General features: G+C 52.6%; 1 protein-coding gene across 1 annotated transcript in view; it reads left to right on the top strand.

Moving 5' to 3' along the window:
• Positions 971-22,921, top strand: part of DISP3 (dispatched RND transporter family member 3) — a 57,270-nt gene continuing 35,319 nt past the window's right edge. Inside the window, exons 1-2 of the mRNA XM_018060350.1 lie at positions 971-1,184; positions 21,702-22,803. Coding sequence (XP_017915839.1) covers positions 21,705-22,803 — 1,099 coding nt within the window. The 5' untranslated portion in view covers positions 971-1,184; positions 21,702-21,704. The remainder of the gene's footprint in view (positions 1,185-21,701; positions 22,804-22,921) is intronic.

The raw sequence follows: 22,921 nt of genomic DNA, 5'->3' as shown, positions 1-22,921 counted from the left end.
CAGTCTATGGGGTCGCAAGAGTCCAGCACGACTTAGCGACTAAACCACCACCACTTCCTAGAGGCAGGGGTTGCCTTTCTCCCACCTCTGCATTTCCTGTTTTGCTCTCAGCACACACTCAGAGGATGTATGATAAACTCCTGGCTCACCCCTCACACAACAGAAACAATGGCTTCCCTTCTTTCGAGCTTCAATAAGTAAAACCCCTCCAGCCCACCGCTGGGGGCTGGCAGCGGATCCTCTTTCGAGGCATCCCCCCGCCTTGGTTCTGCCTGAGTGGCCCCAGTGCCAGTGTCCGCTGAGTATTTCTCGCCATCCTTATGGCCGGTGAACGAGGGGTACAGGCAGGTCGTGTGCTAAAGCTGGAGGGAAGCCCGGTCCGGGAGCTGGCCTGGCTCTGGGCTCTGGGGCCAGAGCGGTGAATGGAGGGGAGAGGAAGGGACGGTGCCAGGAGCCTGGGTTTGGCAGCTCCCTCCGGAGAGGACCTGGGGATGCCCTCGAATGTCCAGGAGGCTGGTAACCTGCCAAGACTGGGCGGACGGGGAGAAGAGTGCAGCCGGGGAGAGAGGTGGGAACCTAGGAAAAGGGGCAGCGGCCGGGCAGGGGGCCGTGTCTGGGCCCTTTGCAGAGTCGAGAGTTGACCCACAGGGGTCGCTGCTTCGCTCGCAGCCCCCCTCCCGCTGATTTTGGGAGCCCGGCTGTACCATCGCGCGTCTCTCGCAGGGGGAGCGGCGGCCACGGCGGCGCCTGGCGGCGGGCTTCGGAGACAGCAGCACGCGGCAGATCGCAGGCCCTTGTCGGCTACTGACGCAAAGCCCGGCGGCATGGAGGCTGGCGGCGCCAGGGTCTGGGGGGCGGCGCGGCATCTGAGCCTGCCCTGCACACCCCCGCTCCCGGTGGTAGGAGCCCGGACCCAAACAAAGGCGGGCGGCGAATAAAAGGCGGCGGCAGCAAGCTGAGCTCCGGATTGCGCGCTGGGGAACGAGACACACACCCGGCAGTGCACCGTCTGTGGGCTCTGGAGCAGAGCGGGGAACCCCGGCCTCTCGCAGCTCTTAAGAGCTTCTCTCTGCGGCTCCCGCGACGGGACAAGTCCGCACGGCAAGGTGGCCGCAGCCCTGGGCCCCTCCGGTGCGTCTCCCTCCCGCGCCCGCGGCTCAACCAGCTCAGCTTGGCCAGCCGAGGTGAGTGCGACGGCCGCTGGGCACCATCCGTCTCGGAGCTGGGGAGTGCATGACTCGGAGGGGGCGGTGTCATCCGCGCCGCCCCCACCCCGGCCTGCGCGGGTCTGTATGTGAAGTTCTCCCGCTGTCCAGCCAGCCCGGGAGGAGGGCCTCGGACCCTCCGGGAAAGCCAGTTAGTGGGGGGCAGAGCCCAGAGCTAGCCCTCGCCCCCCGCGGCCGAGCTCCAGCTCCGCACCAACTCCCCGCGGGACACTAGCACCAGCCAGGTTAATGTCTACAAACAGCGACGCTTCCGACCTCTAGTCCCCTGCTAGTCCCCGCGGGAGTACAGCTGATTCCAAAAGTTGAGCATCGGCCTGAAGCCGCCAGGGATCAGGCTCTCACCCAGTAGGAGCTCACGAAGGGGGTTGGGAAAGGTTAATGACCTCCTCTCCATCCACTTTCTGCCAGAGCGCACTCATGCTCTCGGCAGGACATTCCCGGAGTCCTCGGGCCCGATTAACCTGGCCACAGGTCCAGTCCGGAGCGCGGGAGCACTGGGGCACACCTGACTGGCGTTGGAGCTGAGCGCGAGAGGGTTTGCGGGCCCTGCCGAGAACGCTAGTGAGGGTGGAGATGGAGTGGGCAGCTGGGCCGTGGTGGTGGAGCTGAGGGCCTGGGAAAGATTTTCGGCGCGAGTGGCGCCCACTCTTGTGAGCCAACCCCGCCGTGGGAGAACTTTTCCCAACTCCCCGGGAGGCCCGCAGCTGGGCTAGGAAGGCGCCTCCCAGGAGCCGTCCTTTCCTCGGCTCCTCTCTGCTGCAGGGTTTGGCCCTATGTTCCTCTTGAGACTGGGCGCAGGTCCCGCCCGTAGAGGCCCGGGGTCAGTACCGCGGACAGCGCCTGGAGGCGGCCTTGGAGACTCAAAACCCCGCCTCGCGCGCCCACGGACCCAGGCACACACCAACGCAGAGTTTATGCATGCACGCACACCGATCTACCCGCAAACCACACACCTGCAAACAATCCCCGCAGAGATTCATAGTCCACTCACGCAATGTACATCCACCCACACTCCACACAGTCCGCAAACACGGAAGATTCACCAGCACGTGGACACACACATTTTCTCACAAGCACCAGCAAGCCGAGAAACGTCTTCACTCAGGTCCTGCTGTTTCCGGACATCTAAGCTTCAGACTCCAGATCTCATCTCTGGCTACTCACAGGGGTGCTCAGCGATCACAGGCTCCCTCCTGCAGACACAACCCCTCACCCTCACCCCACAAATGCACACACACCCTTTGGGGGAAAGCAGCAGGTCACAAAGCCACAAAGCAAGCCCTCCCCTCCCCCTTCCCCAATGCAGACCTGGTCAGGAACCAGGGCATCTGCTGAATGAAGGGAGTAACCTGGCCCAGTGGAAGCTGCAGACAGAAGCTCAGCCTTACAGAATCTTGGTACTGGACTCAGAGTCCATTTTGCTCAGCTCACCACCTCATGCCTGCTCCCCTTTCTTACTCCAGACAAAGCTCCTGCAACCAAGGTCCACACCCCGTCTCCCTGCATCATTCTTTGTTTGCACTTTCTGTCTCTTTGTTTCCCTGTTCTGTTCCCCTTCTCCATGTTTATCTCCCCTCCGCCTTCCGCTCCTGACCACTGCCCTCTGTGTCTTTCCCAATTCTTCTTTCCCAGCTGCCTTCACTCTCTCCTTAACTTTCCTGCAGCCTGGGCCTGATCCAGTCAGTCTTTGCTCCAATGCGGAAACGGCTGACCCTTAGGGGGAGCTGACTCCATTCTCTTAAGTGGACCCCATGCCCCCATACCTCTGACCCTCCTCCCCATGAGGAGTTCTGCTCCCTCCCCGAGGAAATCCCCAGGGCCAGACACCCCAGATCCCTCTCAGTCTTCGAGGGGCCAGGATTCTTCAGTTCTGGAATCACAGCAAGTCCCTTAAAATCCAGAAACTGAGCTGAGAGAGGAAGAGTCCAAGTGAAGTGGTGGAAGGAGTAGAAGTAGGGGTCCAGTCCTAAATTCAGCTTGACCACAGGCTCCCAGTACCCCCCTGCTCAAATGCCCTTCTCTGAGCCTTAGGCTTCCCCGTCTATACAAGGATAGGGCTGGTTGAGGTGACCTTCAAGCATCCCAGTTTGGCCCTAATAGTGTGGGACACTGGTGTTTCTCTGAGTCTCTTGAGTGTGGGTGGGACTGAAAATTATGATTCTAACCCCAGAGTTTATGGCACTTTTCCCCTTCCTCAGAGCACCTGCCACCAGTGAAGGCATCCTGTCCCCTGAGCAACAGATGTTCAGATGACTTCCTTTGTAGGACCAGAGATGTCACGTAATATTCATGAGGTCACACCACTGAAGTGCCATCTTCATTGGGCCAGGCATTTCTTCTATGTCAGTTTATCCTATGCATAAACCCCTGGTTCTGCTGGTGGAAAATTAGTGGATGAACGAATAAATAAGTAGAAAAGTCAGGACTAAAACCTGGATTGCCTGACCCTCAGGATCTTGGAATTTTGGTTTAAGCCCTTTTCCCTGATAGTTTTGGAGAAGGAAATGGCAACCCACTCCAATATTCTTGCTCGGGAAATCACATAGACGGAGGAGCCTGGTGGGGCTACAGTCCTTTGGGTCACAAAAGAGTCGGATACAACTTAGTGACTAAATGACAGCGCTCCTCCCCTCTTTTCCACTGCCACTCACCTGGTCATTCAAAGGCAGGTGGAATTGTCTGAGACCCTTCCTCCCTTAAGGCAGACTCTAGGCTGGTTGCAAATGACCACAGAGACGGGACTGACTAGCTGAGAGCAGCTTTAGAGGCGGTTCCTGGTGGGTAGAGTCTTGGCCATCAGCTCCAAGTCCCAAAGACGCTACCAAGTAGGCTGTCTGTGGGCAGCTGGCCAGGATCTGCAGCCAGGAGGGAAGATAGTCATCGCTACCATTTGGCTGAGCAACGCTTTCTCATAGCCCCATGAGCTGGGGACTGCAAAAATCACCTTTACAGATGAGCAAAACAAGATGCTAGAAGATGAGGTGGTTTCCCTGAGGGCAATCAGTAAGCCCACTCTTAGTCATAAAAATGGGATGGCGGTGGCAATCATTGATACTGATGTTATTGGTATTGATAATGTTGTTAGCTCTATGATGATTAGAACCTCTGATTTGGTTATTTGGTCCCCTTTCTCCCTCTCCCCTCTTTTCTCCCACTAGAACCTCTTACACTCTTCCCCCACCCACGCATGGAGAAGCTGAGGGCTGGGACAGTGAGGCAGGGGTGTCTGATCGCCTGTTACTCTTAGCCAAGGCAGAGGGCTCATCATTTGAAATCTTCCTCCTCTTGCCCACCCTCCCCACTCCTGAGTGTGTCTCCTGCCAGAGAAGCCTGGAGCGGTGTCAGAGTCTGTCAAAACACCCTTCCGAGCTGGGTTCCAAACGCAAAGCCCAGGGAAAATAAATAAAGAGGGCAGTGTTGGCCCAAAATAGAAACACACACCAACTCACAAATACGCATGTTTTCCAAAAGTCGCATTTCACAGGCAAGACAGTGCGATGCACGCTCCAGCTGCTCGACTAAGGCTGGAGGCAGGGATGCTGCCAGGACTGGTCCAGGAAAGGTGGCAGAGCCTCCCACTGTGAGCTCAACTCTCTGCCTGGCCATGGGGGAGACCAGACAGCTGCTCCCACTCCACACCAGCTGGAAGGAAGGTAGATGGGTGGGAGGACTGTGATGGATGTGTCTGTGGTAGTCAGGACTCTTTGGAAATGAGCACCAAACAGGACTGATGGCCTTGCTTCCTCTGCTTTACAGTGGGTGCAGCAGGCTTGTAATAGCAGTCCCGATAATAATAACTGCCTTTCGTTGAGTATCTACTGTGTGCCACATGCTAAGTGTTATGCTTGATCTATCTCAACCTCACAACCATCTCATGGCATATGGATTGTTATCCCCATTTAATATGTGGGGAAACCGAGGTTCAGAGAAGTGAAGAGGTTTGCTTAAGGCCACACAGCTAGAAGGGGCCAACTTGGGGTCAGATTTTCATCTGCGTGAACCAAGAACCCCTATTTTGTCCAGTACCCTGCATTGTTTTAGGGCTTCCCTGGTAGCTCAGCTGGTAAAGAATTCACCTGCAGTGCAGGAGACCCCGGTTTGATTCCTGGGTCGAAAAGATCTGCTGGAGAAGGGATAGGCTACCCACTCCAGTATTCTTGGACTTCCCTGGTGGCTCAGCTGGTAAAGAGTCCACCTGCAGTGCAGGAGACCTGGGTTTGATCCCTGGGTTGGAAGATCCCCTGGAGAAGGGAACGACTACCCACTCCAGTATTCTGGCCTGGAGAATGCCATGGACTGTAGAGTCCATGGGGTTATAAAGAGTTTGACATGACTGAGCAACTTTCACTTTCTTCCTGCATAGTTTCTGCTATTCATTTAATAAATATTTTTTTTGTCAAGAAACCCATGAATGTGATGGTTTTCAAAAGAATGTAAATTCCTCTGCCGGTTGGGTCAGGTGTAAGGGTGGAGTTTAGCTTTGACCATCCTAGGCTTGGTATTCAGGGCTTCTGGACTGGGGCTGGGACTGGGTCTTCACCTTTACATCTTGGACTCTGTCCCCAACCATGAGAGCCCAGACCTGTCTGCCTAGGGGATGGGCTCAGGCAGGAGCCCCGCTGTGAAGCCTGGACTATGAAAAATGATTTAACTCAAGAGATTAGGGCTGCAAGAGGTGTCTGTAGATGGGAAGTTATTTCAGAAGAGGGTTAGTGAATTGCTCAGCATCACACAGCATGTTGGTGGCTGAGCCTGAATCTCAGAATCCCAGGCTTGTGTGCCATGTGGCCAGGCTAGACTCCTTGAGTGTGTGGGAAGCATCCAGTGAAGGGGGTTGAACAGGTGCAGGCAGTTAACATAACATTCCCTTCCAAGCACAGAGGTGAGATGTAGCTAGTTTTCACTGCCAAGTCTTCTGCTCCACATCCCCGCTGATATCAGGACTAACCCCGTTGACTTGCCCAGTGCCTGCATTCATCCATGTGAACAATGGCACAGAAAGGTACAGAATATCTGCCACATGCCAGGCACTCTGATAAAAGCTTTGTTGTTTAGCCACTAAGTCATGTCTGACTCTTTTGCAACCCCAATAGACTGTAGCCCTATAGGCTCCTCTATCCATGGGTTTTCCCAGGAAAAAATACTGGAGTGGGGTTGCCGTTTCCTTCTCCAGGGCATCTTCCCAGTCTGGGAACTGAACCTGAGGCTCCTGCATTGGCAGGCAGATTCTTTACCTCTGAACCACCAGGGAAACTTGTCATGGGCTAATTGATGTAACCCCCACAACAAGCCTGGAGGTAGGTATGCTTTGCAATTGAAGGACCCAGGCTTGAGAGGTTGACTTACTTGCCCAAAGCCACATAGCTAGGAAAGAGGCAGATGGAGCCCTGCAGAGGCTACACTAGCTGGTTTATTCTGGTGGTAAGAGGGAGAAGGTTTGAAATAAAAGCCATGGGGAAGGAGAAGCTGATGGGCACCAGCAGGCTGTTTATGTTATACCTCCAGGCCTTGTCATGCTTGCTGGCATTAGTGCTGGCAGAAGCTGCTGCTAAGTTGCTTCAGTCCTGTCCGACTCTACGCGACCCCATAGATGGCAGGCCACCAGGATCTGCCGTTCCTGGGATTCTCCAGGCAAGAACACTGGAGTGGGTTGCCATTTTCTTCTCTAATGCATGAAAGTGAAAGTGAAGTCGCTCAGTCGTGTCTGACTCTTAGCGACCCTATGGATGGCAGCCCACCAGGCTCCCCTGTCCCTGGGATTTTCCAGGCAAGAGTACTGGAGTGGGTTGCCATTGCCTTCTGCAGCAGAAGCTGAGCCTCTACCAAAACCTGGAAGGAAGAAGCCCAGCAGAGGGTCCTGGGACCAGCTCCTGGTATGTTAGTGAAGCGGAGGGTCTGGGTATGTTTCTCCTTGAACTCAAGGCAAAGAGCCTGCTAGGCATGTGGAACTTCTGTAGATACCCTTAGTTCTGGCATCCTGCTTTCTCTCCTTGCTTCCCCCTCTGAGGGAAGTAGACTGAGAACCTGGGAAATTTGGAAAGGGCCATTGGGTGGAGATTAGGGTCTTGCTGTATCAGTGAACTTGACCATTGGGAATGAGGAGGTGGTGGGGACAATGGGAAGGATTGGCTTGAATTTAGATGCCAGTAGGTGCCATCCAAATCTCTTATAGGGAGCATTCGTTGGAATTAGGAAATGATGACCTGGGAGACAGTGTCCAGAGGCTTAAATCTCCTCTACCAGAAAAAGCCTTCTCCTTAATCCCCCATCCCACAAGTGTCTACCTGAGCACCCCACTGTGTGCCAGGCATGCAGAAGTCGAAAGACTTCAGTCTCTGTCCTTGCAGAGCCCACCAGAGTCTCCCAGGCCTGCCCCAACACCCCCTGCCTCGACCAGAGGTAATGGGTAGGTGAGAGCTCACCCAGGTCCCCCAGCAGAAGTGGAAGAGGGACCCAAGTGTCCTCTGGGGCTCAGAGAACATGATCCAGGCAAGTGGTCACTTCACAGTGAGAAGGAAATTTCCTGTGAGTGGCATCTGGGTGCCCTCCCTGGCTTGATGTCTTGGTGGGAGAAGGGGCGTGGTAGCGAAAGCTCATTCCCACCCAGCCATCTGCTGGAGGCATCCAACACACATACTGGCACCTGGATGATGCATCCTTTGCCAAACCTTGTTAATAGAGGAGACATGACTGCCAGCTGGAAGCCACTCCTGTCATGAAGGAGAATGTGGTGATCTTGTTGTCTCGGGGGAAGGCAGCTTAAATGGGGCTCGGAGTTGGAACAGTTGTAGCAGACTGGTGTTCCTAGGATGTTTGGGGGAGGAGTGTTTCATCCCTGTCTCCCCATGGTATCGGCCTTTGCACTGTCCTGGAGGATTTCTCCTGTTATTAGTTGGGAGAGTTCTGCAGGGTGATCACCTGGTGATAATGACAATTATAATAATGGCCGGCATATTTTGACTATTTACTGCCTGCCAGGCTTAGGGCTTTGTAGGTACTATCTTAGTGCATCCTCACACCTGCTCTATGAGATGCAGGGCTAGGTCTCTTCAATTGTGTTCTACTCTTTGCCGCCCTATGGACTGTAACCTGCCAGGCTCCCTTGTCCTTGGGATTCTCCAGACAAGAATACTGGAGAGGGTTGCTGTGCCCTCTTCCCAGGGGATCTTCCCAACCCAGAAATCAAACCCAAGTCTCTTAGGTCTCCTGCACTGGCGCCACTAGTGCCACCTGGGAAGCCCTGCTCTATGAGATAGCTACCGTTAGTATTCTATTTTAAGGATGAGAACTGTGAAGCACCCGAGGGACTAAAGAGATTGCCAGTAAGCCTCAGAGACAGGACTCAAACCGAGGCAAGCTGGACTCAGTACCAGGATCATGACCACCATGAAATGCCTGAGGCTCACACTTTGGCCTTGATTTGGGTCCTTGCAGATGAGTAGGACTGAAATCAAACTATCTTTTGGATCCTTCAGTAATCTGGGTAGTGGGCTCGGGCTGAGTCCTGATTGACAGGGTGACATGGATTGACCATTTGCTCCTTGACGGCCAACTCACTGAACGGGTCACTTTTCAGAGATCCAGATGCAGGCAACATCTGGAAGACTGGCAGGGTTATTCTGGCTTTCATCCAGAAGTTTCCCCTTTTCATCCCATGTTGATACAGCTGGGATTTGCATCCCTCTGGACATAATCATATGTGCGAACTTTCTGTTTGAAATATTGTTTGCTGGTTTTTAAAACATCATCTTGTGACTTCACAAAGGCAGGATGTTGGTTTTGGTTCTGCTCTGCAATCCGGGCCTGAGAGACATTCAGCTAAGCTAGAGAGAAATCAGGCTTTGATTTCTCAGCAGCCAAGGTCGGGGAGCAGGGGGGAAACCCTTCCTTTTTCCAACTGGAGAAGCTGGGAAGAGGCTGGCTACAGAAGGGCGTTACAGGTTAGTAGCTGCTGCATGTTCCCTGCAAGAGTTCCTGACTTGGTGACCTGCTCTTCCAGAGGCTTCGAGTGGGTGATCTCAGAGTAACGGAGTTGGGAATTTGTGATGAACAGGGATGTGTCAGCCGAGGGCACTCTTGGGCATTAATGAATGTGAAAATAAATCTGTGGTGGAAAAGTTCCTGGAGCCTGGAGAGGAAAGGAGTTCAAGACATCCCAGAGTGAAGATAATGATGGTTTAACAGAAAGTCCTTATAGCAAGCACCAATAAGCGAGCAAATGAGGATAACAAGTGAATGAATATGTAAATATGTTCATGATAACTGGGGCTGATGGACATTGACCTTGGCCTGGATTTGGTAGGATCTGACCCCAAGTACTGATAAGGCAAAGAATACTGTTCTTGTCCACTGGAAGACCCTTCAGCTCAGAATTAGGCAGAGGTAGTCTGTCTGAATTCTTGAACCTTGCCCTCTCACTACACACCCAGCCCCCACCCTGTCCTGCAGGACCCTCTGACCTCTGGGCTCCTCTAGTTCCCGGCTGTGGCAAGGACTGGAACTCAGGAGACTGCAAAGCTGATGGAAGCTGCAGCCCCAGCACCCCCAAAAGTCTGCAGCTCTCTTCACCTTCCCAACTGCCCCCCCAGCCCTGAGCCACCCCATCTTCTGTGTTATCACAGTTCTGTGTCCTGGCTTTTTGAGGACTCCAAAGTGAGAGAACTAGGAAATAACTGAAATCTCATTTAGTCCAGCCCTCCCATTTTACAGAAGGGCAAACTGAGGCTCACAAAGGACTAAAGACTAGCCCCAGGTCACGAGTGAATAGGAGACTGAGCTCTAGTATTGTGGGAGGATTTGAGGAAGGTTCCTGTGAGACCTGGGATAACACTGCACCATTGAGTGGGGTTGGAGGGGGACAGAAGGGGCTGGAGATTCTGGGGCTTGGGTGGTTTTGTCAGGTTTTTCCTCGCCTCTGTTGCCAGGAGCAGCAGTTTTGAGTTCCTGGGACCTTGAGTCTCCCAAATATTTCATGGGAGAGGCAGCAGCGTTAGGGAGAGGTGCTACTTGGGGTCTGCTCTCCTCTTGGACCCTCTGCTCCACCAGCTCATCTCCAGCCCTCCATTCCTGTCTCCACAGGCAGCTGCACCATCATGGCAGGTGGGCTGAGGGCCAGCATCAGCCCCTCCCCTCCCATGCTGCCAGCGCCTCTGTGCTGGTCCCAGGTGTGGAGGGTACCAAGTGTACCTCCCTCTCCACCATACGCACCTGAGCTGTCAATCAGCAGGGCAGCCAGGAAGCCCTTCCCCCGTGCAGGCACGGAAGGTATGTTTCCATCTGGATATCCAGGATGGACACATGGACAGAGGAGCCTGGGGCTGCAGCCCCTCGGGTTACACATAGTCAGACACAACTGAAGTGACAGCACACGCACCCAAGATGGTGAAGTTGGGTGCCAGCCCTGGGTGCTTTTTCTCTCCCTTCCCTGGAGCCAGGGTTGTGCCTGTGGTCAGAATGACTCCTGGGGACAGACACTGGGATGGAAGTGGGGGGATATGCCCCTGCATCAGTGGAGATTGGGAAGGCTGATTCTAGAGCTCTTGAGAGTTTTCCAACATGTGAGGCTCACAACCTAATATAGTGAGATTGGGACTGAGCTTATCAGAAGTCAGGTTCAAATAACTCCCTTGACTTCTTTTAGCCTTAGTTTTCTTGTTTGCAAATTGGAAATAGTTCCTGAGATGAGAAAACCTGTGTGAAAATCATCTACAAGCTGTAAGTTGCTGCAGAGATGCAGCATCATTCAATCCCTCAGGATGAGAAGATCAAGGTCAGGATCAAGGCTGGGAACGTGAGCACCCCGGTGGTTGCCAGCATCACCTTGATGTGCACTTTCATCGGGTGCTGGCCTCCTGGGCTTTCCCCGAGGCCTAGCAGCAGGGGCTAGGGGTGCCCCCAGTGCTCAGAAGGGGAGGTTCCTCCTAAGGTTCCTCACTTTCTTTCTGAGCAATGAGGCTGGGGGTAGAGCCCCTTCCTAGAACTCCATCCCTAACTAGTTGTAGTGTCCCCCATTCCCTGACATGGGTTTGAGCACTTTGTGTCTGCTTTCTTTCAGCTTTCAATTTACCCTTAAGCTTTTCTTTCATGGTATGGGGACAAGAAGAGTGTTTGCAGTGTCCCCAGACCCACAGATGAGATCTGGGTGTATATGGTGGGGGGAGGACGGGGTAGTGGTCTCTGGAGCTTCCCCAGAGCTAAGAACTGGCAGGTTACCACCTACTATGTCCCAGTGAAGCTGACGGCATCCAGCCAGCATAAGCTATTTGGCCTTTCCTGCTTCTTGGCTTGATGTTTTATCAGGACCCCACAGTGTGCCCCCACCCAGTTATACATTAACTGCTGAATAGGGATGAAAGGGACCCCCCTCTCCTTTCTCTGTCTCCCGGTCTTGGGCAACAGCTAAGAATCAGAGGGTTTAGAGAGCATTTCTCCCTACCCACCATCTGACAGATGGGGGACCACCCATCCAGAGATGTTCAGTGACTTGTTCTAGGTAACACAGCAGGCTGGTGGCAGGGCAGGTCCCACTGCTGCCGCCCCAGGACCCATCCCCTGCTGACGCCTCCTCCCTTGTCCCTGAGCTTCAGCTCACAGGAAGCGCTGGCTGGAGCTGGAGAGGAGACACAAGGGGAATTGTTTTACATATTTGTTAATCGGGTCTCAGAGAGAGAGAAGGGCTCTGAGCTCATCAGCCAGGAAGGAATTCAATTTGGCTTTTATGGCCGTGGTTATTGGTTGTATTTTGTGGGGATCTTTTTATTTTTTATTAATCCAGCAGTCAGAGGGCTGGGGAGCCAACTGGTTGCTGGGCCGCTTGGGCCCTCCTGCTCTCTTGGAGTTCCAGGCAGCAGCCAGGGGGAGAGGTGGTGGAAGGAGCAACCTGGACAGTTGGGTCCAGGCATGCAGTGGGGGGTTTTCAGGAACCTTCTGATCCTTCAGGTGAGGAGTATCTGGGGGCCTGGCTGTATTTCACTGATTCTGTAAGTATTGCTGGTTTTATTAAGCGTCTATTGCCTTTTTCTCAGAGATGCAAGACTGCTTGATGAGTTGTGCAGGCGGAACAGAGTGGGGAGGGAGGGGCAAGAGTGGTTCAGTGGGTGAGATACTCTGAACAGTGGAGCTCAGTGGCTAAAAGGACGGGCTCTGACTTGGGCCTGCAGAGGCTCAGATCTCAGCCCCGCTCCTGAAAACTGCCTTAGAGAGCTGAGGCTAGGTCAGATGAGGAGTCCACAAGCAAAGCACCAGTTCCAGCACACAGCAGCACTCAGTGCGGTGCCAGCCCCTTGCACAGGGTCGTCTCTTTTCTTTTGCTGCCTGGCCCCACCAGGAATAGCTGGATGGCAGACCTGAATGTCATCGTTTCTTCCCTCCCAGGGCCAGAGGAAGGGGCACTTGGTTGGAGGACTGAGTCCTGGCCAGAGATCCAGGAGCCTGAGGCCATCCTCAGAGCCAGGGGCAGGCAGGACTAGCCTGAGAAGAGGCTAGTGTGAGCACCAGCAGGGGGAAGGCCAAAGGCAAAGTCATCTGATGGAGGAAGCCACTGGGAACTGGGAGGTTGGCCAAGGCAGCAAGGTATTGCACAGAATAGTCCTGAACCACCTACAAAAGAATCACATGGGAGGTGGTATAAATGCAGGTTCCTAGGTACCACCCCCAAGCATGATTGATGGGATCTAGTGCCTGGCCCAGGAGTTTGCATTTTAACAAGCCTGCCCGGCTTCTGATCCATATTAAAGTCTGAGGCTGATGTGTGTGAGCGTGTTAAGACACTTCAGTCGTGTCCAACTCTTCGCAACCCTATGGACCATAGCCCGCCAGGCTCTTCTGTCCATGGGATTCTCCAGGCAAGAATACTAGAGTGGGTTTCCATTTCCTCCTCCAGGGGATCTTCATAATCCAGGCAAGGATTGAACCCTCCTGCTTAGGCAGGCAGATTTTTACCCACTAGCATCACCTAGGAAGGAGAGCTGACATAGCAAAGAATAAGAGTCAGTTCTAGCCGACTTGCCAACCTGCCTATGCACATGGGCCGGGTTTGGGGCACTTCTCATCTTTGAGGCTCTTCATGACCGTGACTCAGCAAGCAGGGTGTCACCACCCCATTTTACAGATGAAGAAACAGACTTGCCCAAGGCACCCAGCTAGAAGCAGAGTCAGAGTCTGAACTCAGGACTGTTGCTGCCCTTTTTCCCCAAAACCAGGCCCTGGTGCTCTTAGTTCCAGACATCCCTCCTTCTCTTGGGGGACCAGTTCTGTTCCACTGAGCCCACCAGAGAGAGAACACGTGGAATGGGGGAAACCTAGGCTGTTGTGACAATTAATGTTGGTTTCTCTGGTGCTGGTATGTTTCCCTGGGCGATATATGAATTGAAGTGAAGTGAAGTCGCTCAGTCATGTCCGACTCTTTGCGACCCTGTGGACTGTAGCCCACCAGGCTCCTCTGTCCATGGGATTCTCCAGGCAAGAATACTGGAGTGGGTTGCCATTTCCTTCTCCAGGGGATCTTCCAGACCCAGGGATCGAACCCAGGTCTCCCACATTGCAGGCAGATGCTTTAACCTCCGAGCCACCAGGGAAGCCCGGGTGATATATAGATGAGATCAAAGCTTGTTTGCCTGATATATATCGAGCGGTCGGGCTTACGAGTCAGTGCCCGCAGTTTCCTCTCCAGCTGTCAGCCTGGGGAGCCCAGCTGTCCTTCATGTGCCCCATCTTTGCAGCCTGGTCTTCTCTGAGAAATGAGGGGTCTGGACAGGCTCCCCCGTAGAGCCCCCCTCCCAACCCTCTTCCCTCTCCCACCCCAACCTGGGCTTACAATAAATAAGCCCAGATTTTCTTTGGGGAAGAAGTGGTCACTCTTAAGTTTTCTGCCCTCTGCTGGCACATTTAGCCAATGAGGATGGTGTTTCTTGGAGGGCAGGAGGTCTGATGGGAAGTAAGTAGGTACAGGTGTTTGCTTCAGCTGCAGCCACAAAGCCAGACTTCCTCAGGGCTGGGGCAGGGAGGATAGGGGTAGTAGATTTAGGGTCTTCTCGAGGGAGGGGCTCAGAAAGTCACTCAGCCACACTCTTTCTTCTGTGGATTTGGAGGACCTTTGCTAGCTCTGTTCCCATTTTTGTCTGAGATTTTGGGTAGGACTTGGGGCTTCTTGAGAGAAGTTTCTAGGAGGGTTGTAGGATCCAGATGCTAAAGTGGGGTTCCCTGCTTCACTCACAATTTACCTCTAGGGAAATTGTATTAGTGAGCGTTCTTCCAGAGAAGCAGAACCAATAGGAAGTAGGTTAAGTAATTAGGTAGGTAGGTATACTAGTCGTTGCTTAATCATTAGTTGCTTACTTGTATCCGACTCTTTGCAACCCCATGGACTATAGCCTGCTGGACTCCTCTGTCCATGGAGTTTTCCAGGCAAGAATACTGGTGTGGGTTGCCATTCCCTTCTCCAGGGAATCTTCTCTACCCAGGGATTGAACCTGGGTCTCCTGCATTGCAGGCAGATTCTTTAACATCTGAGCCACCAGGGAAGCCCTTGTAGGTAGGTAGGTAGGTAGGTAGATAGATAGATAGAGAAGTTGAGACTTCAAGGTCTGCAGTTGGCAAGCTGGGACCCAGGAGAGCGGATGGCTGTAGTTCCAGTCTGTGTCCAAAGGTCTGAGAGCAAGGAGAGCTGGTGATGTAACCTCCCATCTGAAAGCCAGCAGACTATAGAGACCCAGGAGGAGCCAGTGTTTCAGTCTGAGTCTGAAGGCTGGAAAAGATCAGTGTCCCAGCTCAGGCAGTCAACAGGGAGCATTCCCTTTCACTCAGCCCTTTTGTTCCATTCAGGTCTTCAACTGATTGGATATGGCCCACCCGCGTTAGGGAGGATCATCTGGTTTACACAGTCGGTACATCCAGAGTCAGGTTTGGTCAGATACGCGGCATCCCATGGGGCTTCCCAGGTGGTGCTAGTAGTAAAGAACGTGCCTGCCAATGCAGGAGACATGAGACATGGGTTTGATTGCTGGGTCAGGAAGATCCCCTGGAGGAGGGCATAGCAACACACTCCAGTATTCATGCCTGGAGAATCCCATGGACAGAGAAGCCTGGCGGGCTACAGTCCATGGGGTCTCAAGGGACTTGAAACGACACAGCTGAAGCCACTTAGCACAGACGCGCTGGCGTCCCGTGGCCCAGTCAAGCTGACGTGCAAAATCAACTGTCACACCCATGCTTTCCTTGAAGGGAAGGCCAGGCTTCCAAGACTGCTGGAGCCTTCCTTTGCATCATGCCCTGAGCTGCCTGAAACCTACCAAAGGGTGAATTGCTGAGACCTGTGTGATTTCATGTCTTATGTAGATGCTGCAGTCTTGCTAAAAGGCAATGGGTTTCTTCAGTGAGAACCAGCACCTCAGTTCTCAAGGAACTCCAAGGATGCTTGGAATGGTAAACAGAACACAGGCTTTGGGATTGGTAGACCTGAGGTTTAAATGCTAGTTCCACCCCTTATTAAGCTGTGTGACCACAAGACAGTCACTTAACCTCTATGATTGTCTATTACTCTGTAAAATGGGGAACTTATAAAGCCTCCCCTGCGGGGCTGATATATGAGAGAGGGTGTTTGCACATAGATGCACAGCTAATTATGTTAGGATTATCCACCTGGGTGTCAGTTTCTGTATTGCGCTAGTTGGACTTTCAGCTTCACCCCATCTGTGTGATTCTGACCCAGTTCTGGCACCATGTCTGCAGTGTATCTGCAGCCTCCCTGCCTGAGATGGAGCATCTCAGGTCTCCAGATCTCCGAGAAGAGAAGATCTGAACAATGAGGTCTCCCGGTCTCTGAGAAAAATTTGGAATTCTGGATGGCAGGCACATAGCTGGGGCACATAGAGGGTGGCAGACTCTCAGAAGATGGGGTATTAGGATTTAGGATAGTGGCACCAAGGAGGGACCAAATCCTCCTCTTTCATCTCTTTCCCACCCAGATGAGCTGAATTCACCAAAGGGGAGATCCATAACCAGGGAGTGGAGAAGGGTACAATATCCCCACTTCCGCACATCAGGAGAAAATGGAACTGTTCAACTCAAAATGTCTCAGTTTGAATTTCTGCCCAAATCTCTCAGCCCAAGAGTAAGAGAATCAAAGACCCCAAGATGTTTTCAAGGACCAGGGAGGCAAAACACCCTGAGACAAGAATAAAAAGCTGATTAGCTCCTAATTGCCGTTAAATTATATATACATATACGTGTTTTAAGCCGAATCTGCATGGCTAATGTGATTTTTTGATTACATTTTAATAGTCTGGCTGGGATGCGGGAATGAAGAAGGAAGGGTTCTGTCACCCTTCGCCATAAGGAGGGAAGTTGTAAACAGGGATACAGGCAAGCTCGGGGGTGGGTCCACATCCCTGGGAGCCTTTCTGGAGAAGAGCAGGGCCCAGTAGGGGGCTGGGGGTGTCTTTGAGGCAATACCACTTCCCACCCTAAGTCCCATTCTGTCTGAATGCGGAAGTCCATCTGCCTTGTGACTTGACAAATGCCTCTTTTCTAGACCTTAAAAACAGCTTCCCTGTATTGGCTCTGTAGGTCCCCATGTCATCTTCCCCAGACCTAGTTGTTCCCTTGGACTGCCTAAAACTCCCCCCCACCCCACCCCTGAATTTGGTGATGGAACAGATAGAGCACTCCTTTGAGCCAAGGGCCCTGACTCGGCCACTGTAACATGACCTTGAGGGGACTTCCCTGGCAGTCCAGTGGTTAAGACTTCACCTGCCAATCCAGGGGGTGCGGGCTTGATCTCTGGTTGGGGAGCTAAGATCCTACATGCCTCATGGCCAAAAAATCCATAACATAAAATGGAAGCAATATTGTAGCAAGTTCAATATGACTTTTAAAATGGGCCACACCAGGATCTCCTCCCCGGTCATTTTAAAGAACCCCCCCCCCCGACCCCGCCACCCCTGTCCATCTCAGGGGAACAGAAGACTCCACAGTGACTCACTCGCTGGGCATTTACCACCTCCCGCTCTCCCTAGGTCCTTCTGCTTTCTAACCAGGGTCTTTCTTGCTGCAACGCTCCTGTTTCTCTTTTTGGAGGACAGAGCCCCACCTCCTCCCATGCCTATTATAGTAATTCCTCAAAGAGTTGAAGGCTGTTAGCAAAATCTCTTCTACACACATACATACATGTCCTATTTTAAACATGTTTTTATATAACATTTATTTATAATTCTAAAAGGCAGGCTGTACCTGATCATTGTAGAAATATTGGAAAGAGACAAGTATCAAGAAGAAAATAAAAATCACCCTTAATTATCCTAGTCAGAGATAATCACTATTAATGGGTTTTTTAAAATGCATATATATGTAGTTGTTTTTTTTTTTATGGCCTTGGCTTGCCTCAGGCTTGGCCCTTGAAACTGGGCCAAGTTCTTTTTCTCCAAGGCTCCCCAGTGTCTGCTGTTCCCCTTTAGGAGGCTGTCTCATTTGCCTTGCCCAAGAGGAGGGAGACCATGTTCCATGGATGTGTGTCCACCTTGGTTCATGAGATCCCAGGAGTCCCAGAGTTTAATTCTCACTATCTCTGAGTGTGTGTGACAGAGACAGATGGAGAGGGAGGGAGAAAGCACACACGCAGGTCACGGAGCAGGAACACCCTAATGGGAGATCATACAGGCTGGATCACAGTCCCTGGTGATCACAGCCCGACTTCGGGCTCTTTGTCTGAGCCAGTGACAAATATCAAAGAAGCCATCCTTATCTCCTTTCCACGGAGCAGCTGGAGCACTTCACTAAGCTAATCAATTCCCATCATTTGAAAAAGGAAAACAAATTTGTGATTTGTTGCCCATCCTGGGAGCGGGTGCTGAGAACAGTGTTGTCAGCTGAGGCATTAGTGTCAGACCCCAGCTGCTAGCTGGGTTGGTGGAGACGCTCAGATTGTACCCATCCCCCCTTGGCCTGTAGACTAGGGCTGCTCAGAGAGTCTGGGGGTGTCACAGCTGGAGGGACCTGGGCTTTTACCATTCCACCGCCAGATGGGGGAGACAGGTCACCAAGAGGGGCCGGGACATGCCCAGGGCCACACGGAAAGTTTGAAGCCGAGCTGGATCTGGAGCCGTGTGTGGTACCCCACATGACAGCTTCTCTTTTCAGCAGTAGGCTGGGAAGGAGGGCATGGAAGTGGATGGGGGGAGGGCAGTGACAGTAAAAGAAACCATCAGGTCTACTTCCTGCTCATCTGTCTCATCCTCTCCAAGAGCCTTCGCACCCAAGACAGAAGAAACCACGCTCTCTGCCCTATGTTTATATTATTTGGTATCTGACTGTCCTCTGTCCAAGGAGAGTCCAGGGGGTATTTCTACCTAATATCTAACCCAGATGCTTCTGCTGCTTCTGAGATTCGTTTTCCTTCTTTCATTTAACAAATACCTGCTAATGACTGACACACACCCCGGCCCCCAGGCAGGAGTATTTTAGACCATGGGAACCCAGCAGGGAACACAAGTCCCTGCTCCTTTGGAATTTAGGTCTACTGGGCTGTGGGGCTCTCACTGGGAGACCAAATGGCTGTGCTTAATTTTCTCATCACTTAAATCTAGCAAGCACAGACTGCAGGACACAAAGTCGTGTGGGACAGAGTTCCATTGCAATTGTTCACTTATTATTGCTATGGAACAGCTAACCCCAAACCTAGTGATGTATGGCAGCAGATATACTATGTTCATGGATTCTGTGGGCCAGAATAGAGCACAGGAGAGGGTGGCTTAGCTCAACTCCACAGTTCCCGAGTCTCAACTGGGACTACTAGAAGGTTGGGTATTACTAGGGGCCCAGAATCACTGGAGATATTTTCAGTCATATCTGGTGGTTGATGATGGCAGTCAACTAGGTTGTCAGCAGGAGCTCCTACATGTAGTCTCTGCATGGGTTAGTTTGGGCTTCCTTACAGCATGGTGGCTAGGTTCCAAGGATGAATGTCCCAAGAAAGCCAGGTAGAAGCTGCATCTCCATTTTAACCTAGCCTCAGAAGTCACAGAGCATCTAGAGTCAAGGGAAGGAATGAAGATATAATTTCTTGGTGGGAGAAGTCTTACAGTCACATCATGAGAACATGTGAGATGGGAGACATTGTCGTGGCCATCTTTGGCAAATACAGTGCACCACATGGATGTTTTAGGAGTTCACAGCCTTTTGTGAGGAAGCAGAGTGTAAAAGAACAGTGACTATCATTTCTTATGCAATTTATACCTCCTAGGCACTATGGTCAGCCTGCTGTTTATATCATCAAGCAACCTCTGTGATGAGTACTGTTAGCCTTATCTTGCATATGGAAAAACTGAAGCTCAGAAATATACTGCCTGCTTTAAGTCATACAGCTGGGATTTGCATCCAAGTCTGTCTGCCTCCCAAATCAAGGCCTTTACCACTGCTACAGTGCCTCTCCCTCCCTGTCCTCGAGTAAATTTTTATCCCAGAAGTGTGGTGAGAAGCTTGGACACATATCTTGGAAGGGGTGGGGGTGGTTAGTGTTCAGATCTGGAAAGTCTTCTTAGCAGAAGTGACACTTGAACAAGGTCTTGAAAGATGTTTTAAACTTGGACTTCTGGAGCAGAAAGTAGCATTCCTAGTGAAGTAACAATGGGCTAGCAGGATCATTCAGGGAGTGCTGACATGACCCAGAATCCTGGTCTTGGACCTACTCACATGCCAACACATTGAAAACTGTACCCTGGATAAGGGGCTGGGGGCCAATGGATGAATTTAGTCCCTAGAAAAAATGCAAGCATCCAGTGTCCCTCTCCACTATACTACCATCAACTTCCTCCTTCAGCAGTTAGGGGTGGAGTGGAGGCTCCCACACACAACCCCCACCTCCAGGTGCAGATTTGGGTTTGCCCTTTGGAGATGGGGTGAACCTGAGCTGCCTCTGGTTTACTCCCACGAGTTTCTGCTGATGCAAACTGAGCCTCAGCACAGGTAACATCTCCTCAGGAGGCTAGGTTTAGGGCATCAGAAATGAGAAGTTTAATTATTGCATCTGTAGGAATCTCTAATATTTCTGGAGCAGTTCCTGCCCCTTCCAGCCTCTCTCCCCTTCAAGCCTTCCTCTCTCATCCACACTTGGCGCTGTCTCCCTCACTCTTCTGTTTTTCTCTTCCCTTATTTCCCTATTTGCATCTGTCACCAATCCCTGCCCCCTAACTCCACTCTCCTGTCTCCTGTTTTTATTTTTCTCTGTCTCTCATCTCTCCCATGTCCTGTCTGTCTTTCTCTTTGTTTCCCTCCTTCCCCTCGCCCTCTCTTCACTTTCTTTGGGATGATGGCAGCCTGTTCTCTTCCCGGACAGACCGTCTAATTGAAATGGAGCATTCTAGAGAATGTTAATAGGAAAAGCAGCATTAATTAGCCAATGCTGGCATAATTAGCTTCCTCCTCTCACTGCCTGGCGTCTAACTAGATAATGAGTCTCTTTCCGTCCAAACAGAGGGCAAGCAGGACAAGGGGGCAGGCCATGCCTGAGGACACCGGGGGGGCCTCCTGCCTTTGGGCCACCCTGCTGGAGTCCTCAGACTGCCCTCTCCTGCCAGGCCCTCCTGCTGCTTATGCCCACATCTTGGGGAGACAGATGCCCGGCCTCTGTCTGTGCCCAAAGTTTTGACGTCGCTGGAGTTGCATATTAAGTGGTCTGAGCCCGACAAACAGTGGCTGCAGCTGCAGCATCCCAAAGAAGGGGTGGGGAGCTACTGAGAGTTCTTGAGGACTATGACAGGCATCTAGCGCTGTCAGAGCCACGTGGACAATGGCTGAGCACATTACAGTCCCCAGAGAGGAGCAAAGAAATGTATTCATGTGATGTATAATAACAAACCACACAGACTGCAGGGTGCTTCCTCCCTAGACCTTCCCCACAATCATGTGAAGCAGGAATGGCCACCTGTGCTTAAAAGACAGACTCTGAGGCTCACTCCCTTGCCAGTGTTCACACTACCAGGACCCAAACAAGGGTCCAGTTCCAGAGAGCGTGTTCTTTCCCTTCTACCCTGATACTTTTGGACGGCTTTATAGTTGCTCATTAAATAAAAGTGATTGCGATGAAGTCACACCTCACATTGGCTTTGAGTTCTAAAATCAGAGAATGCAGCAAAAATTGGGAAATCTTACATAATCAAAATTCCCCTCGAATATCCTTTCCTTGTGGAGGAATATCTTTTCTGTTTGCAACTGGGTGCTGATTCTCCTTTTTCAGTGGCCTTGAAAGCCCTGATCTAGTTGGGAACTGTGATGGGCAAATAACAGGATTTTTTCTTTCTGTTTTGTACATATGTGGTTGAATTCAGTTAAGTGCAGTTAAGTGCCTGTTTGATGCGATTCCATTGTAGTATCTGTCTTGGTTATGAGTGGGCAAGGCTAACACTCAGGGTGGGCGACTGCAGCTATGGCAGCACCATCCTCTCCTTCTCTGTATAGCCTGCTCACCCTCTCCCTCTCCTGTAGGCTATGGACTCAGAGGATGACCCCTTGCTGCAAGATGTGTGGCTAGAGGAGGAGCAGGAAGAGGAGGAGGAGACAATGGGTGAGGCCTTTAGGAGGGGCCAGAAGAAGCCGGGGCCCCACGCTGGCGCAGGGAGGCACTGTTGCTGGCGGCGCTGGACCTTGCCGTCCCGGCCCCCGGCCTCGGGCTTTTGGAGTACCCTGGGCTGGGCCTTCACCAATCCGTGCTGTGCAGGGCTGGTGCTCTTTCTGGGCTGCAGCATCCCCATGGCCTTGTCAGCCTTCATGTTCCTCTACTACCCGCCACTGGACATTGACATCTCCTACAATGCCTTTGAGATCCGCAACCATGAGGCCTCCCAGCGTTTTGACGCCCTCGCGCTGGCGCTCAAATCCCAGTTTGGGTCCTGGGGGCGCAACCGGCGCGACCTGGCGGACTTCACTTCTGAGACACTTCAGCGCCTCATCACAGAGCAGTTGCAGCAGCTACATCTACGGAACCGCTCGCGGCCGGCCGCCCGCGCCCCACACACGGTGGTAGCTGTAGCCACGGAGAACGGCTTGTTGTGGGACACTGCCACCGCCCAGAAGCCAACAGCCAATCGAAGCGGGCGTCTACGGCGAGAGGCTCCACCTCTGGAGAGGCCAGCAGCCAACCAGAGTGAAGCCACGATAAACCTGGGGCCTGACAAGAGTGGGCGGTGTCCACCCAGTGCCCCGCCTCCCACAGCAGCCACGGCCAATCAGACCCGTGCCCGTCGCGGCGCCTCGCGCTGGGACTACTCACGCTCCTATGTGAGCGCCAACACCCAGACGCATGCGCACTGGCGCATCGAGCTTATCTTCCTGGCACGTGGTGACGCCGAGCGCAACATTTTCACGAGTGAGCGGCTGGTCACAATCCACGAGATTGAGCGCAAAATCATGGACCACCCGGGCTTCCGGGAGTTCTGCTGGAAGCCCCATGAAGTGCTCAAGGACCTGCCTCTTGGCTCCTACTCCTACTGCTCCCCGCCCAGCTCGCTCATGACCTACTTCTTCCCCACTGAGAGGGGTGGCAAGATTTACTATGATGGCATGGGCCAGGACCTGGCCGACATCCGGGGTGAGCAGCCCTAGGTGTGGTGGGGTGGGGCCTGTAGGGACCTGGTCTGAAGGACCCTGGAGGCGGGGCTTGTAAGGGGTGGAGACTGAGAATAGGTGGGGCTTGGGGTGAAGGGGCA

The sequence above is a fragment of the Capra hircus genome, chromosome 16 (assembly GCF_001704415.2).
Source record: "Capra hircus breed San Clemente chromosome 16, ASM170441v1, whole genome shotgun sequence".
Classification (NCBI taxonomy): Eukaryota; Metazoa; Chordata; class Mammalia; order Artiodactyla; family Bovidae; genus Capra; species Capra hircus.
Note: the sequence above shows the minus strand (reverse complement) of the source record. Positions and strands in the feature narration are given on the sequence as shown.